General features: G+C 32.6%; 1 protein-coding gene across 1 annotated transcript in view; it reads right to left on the bottom strand.

The window, feature by feature from the left end:
• Positions 1-1,527, bottom strand: part of LOC106878380 (CLIP-associating protein 1) — a 156,455-nt gene that overhangs the window by 10,745 nt on the left and 144,183 nt on the right. Inside the window, exons 34-35 of the mRNA XM_052974145.1 lie at positions 1,225-1,525; positions 146-221 (exon numbers count right to left, since the gene is read on the bottom strand). Coding sequence (XP_052830105.1) covers positions 146-221; positions 1,225-1,525 — 377 coding nt within the window. The remainder of the gene's footprint in view (positions 1-145; positions 222-1,224; positions 1,526-1,527) is intronic.

Genomic DNA, 1,527 nt, shown 5'->3' with positions numbered 1-1,527 from the left:
CACACACACACACACACACACATAAAGAATGAATGAACTCTGGTGATCACAGACTGCAACAAATAAGAAGTTTTCAGATTAAGTTTCAAAAATAAATAAAGACTTTTTTTTTTTTTTCAAAATGCGTTAAGAGAGGTTGGCTTACCTTCATTAAATAGCTCATTGTCTACATCCAGCATAGCACCAGAAAGTGTTGTTCTGTTGTATCCATTTAAAGTATGCTGCAGAAAGATTTGTGGAGAATGTTACCAATCATCACTTTTAATCAACACAGGTAGAAAAAGAGATGTAATGAAAAACAGGTATGGTAAAAAATATAGAGTGTGGTTAAGTAAATCATGAATAATCTGAGAACTTCTTAGAAAGCAAGTAATTCAATAGAATTTAAGATTCAAAAGGAAAACACATATGACAAAAAAATAAAAAACAGTAAAATATAGGTTAGAAATAAAATATTCTTTAATCTATGAAGATCAAGACTGAAGATTCTAACTTAACACGATTCTTAAAAGAATTAGAGCCAATGTGGGAGACTGTTGTTTGCTCTGCTACAAACAACAGATAAATCCCCATTAAATCACTACCTTTTAAAAGTGGATACATTGAATAATGTAGTCGTCCTAGAAACACTCTTCTGGGTGGGATGGAACCCCTCTTGTTATAGATTCACTGGATCAGAGCAGATTTGGTGCTAAACAACAATTTCAGAGATTCAAAGGAAGATCTCCTGAAAGTGGTTTCTAAGTGTCTTTCTCCATGAAAGACTTGAGATTACAAGACAATAATAAGTCGATAAAACATTCATCATGTATATATTGTGGCCGTACCACTGACAGTAGCAAGATACACCTATGGTTCCTATTTAGCACTAAGTTGAATGTGTCATCACTGAATATTAAGTATCTTTGCCAAGGATCCAATGCAGCAGAATCTACAGAATGTAAACAACTCATCTTTTGACTGGGACAATGTAATCTCCAATAAATTTTGAAAGTAAAATTTGAAGAGATTAATGTTTGGAATATAACAAAGATTTTTACATAAAATCCTGATGGAAGGGTTTAATTTAAATGTGAACTTTGTAAAACAAACAGATTTGGATTAGGAGCTATCAGATGGGTTGCTTTAAAAGTAATGAAAAAATTAAGATTTTGAACCCCTGAGTCAATTTATACTCTTCTTTCAACAGACAAATGTAGAAATGCTTCAAATCAAATGAATTACCTCATCTTGGTAGTGTGAAGGGTTATAAAAGGTTTTACGAGGATCAGAAACGTCGGGACTGTCATTTCGAAGGTCTTGGATACCACTATCTTGAGAAGTAAATTCTTTCTTTTTCTTTACGTCGTCAAAATGGTCTAATTTACTGTTATAGCTAAGGTTTTGTATATCGGCAGAAGTCTTCTTTATAGAGTTATAGATATCCTGAGGATTCATGTTCTCCGTTTCATACTCATCTGGCTCACCAGATCTACAGGAAAATAAAAAGACAAAAAAGAAATCAATTAATACAGATTTCAGCAAATT

This window comes from Octopus bimaculoides, chromosome 17 (genome assembly GCF_001194135.2).
Source record: "Octopus bimaculoides isolate UCB-OBI-ISO-001 chromosome 17, ASM119413v2, whole genome shotgun sequence".
In the NCBI taxonomy this organism is placed as follows: Eukaryota; Metazoa; Mollusca; class Cephalopoda; order Octopoda; family Octopodidae; genus Octopus; species Octopus bimaculoides.
Note: the sequence above shows the minus strand (reverse complement) of the source record. Positions and strands in the feature narration are given on the sequence as shown.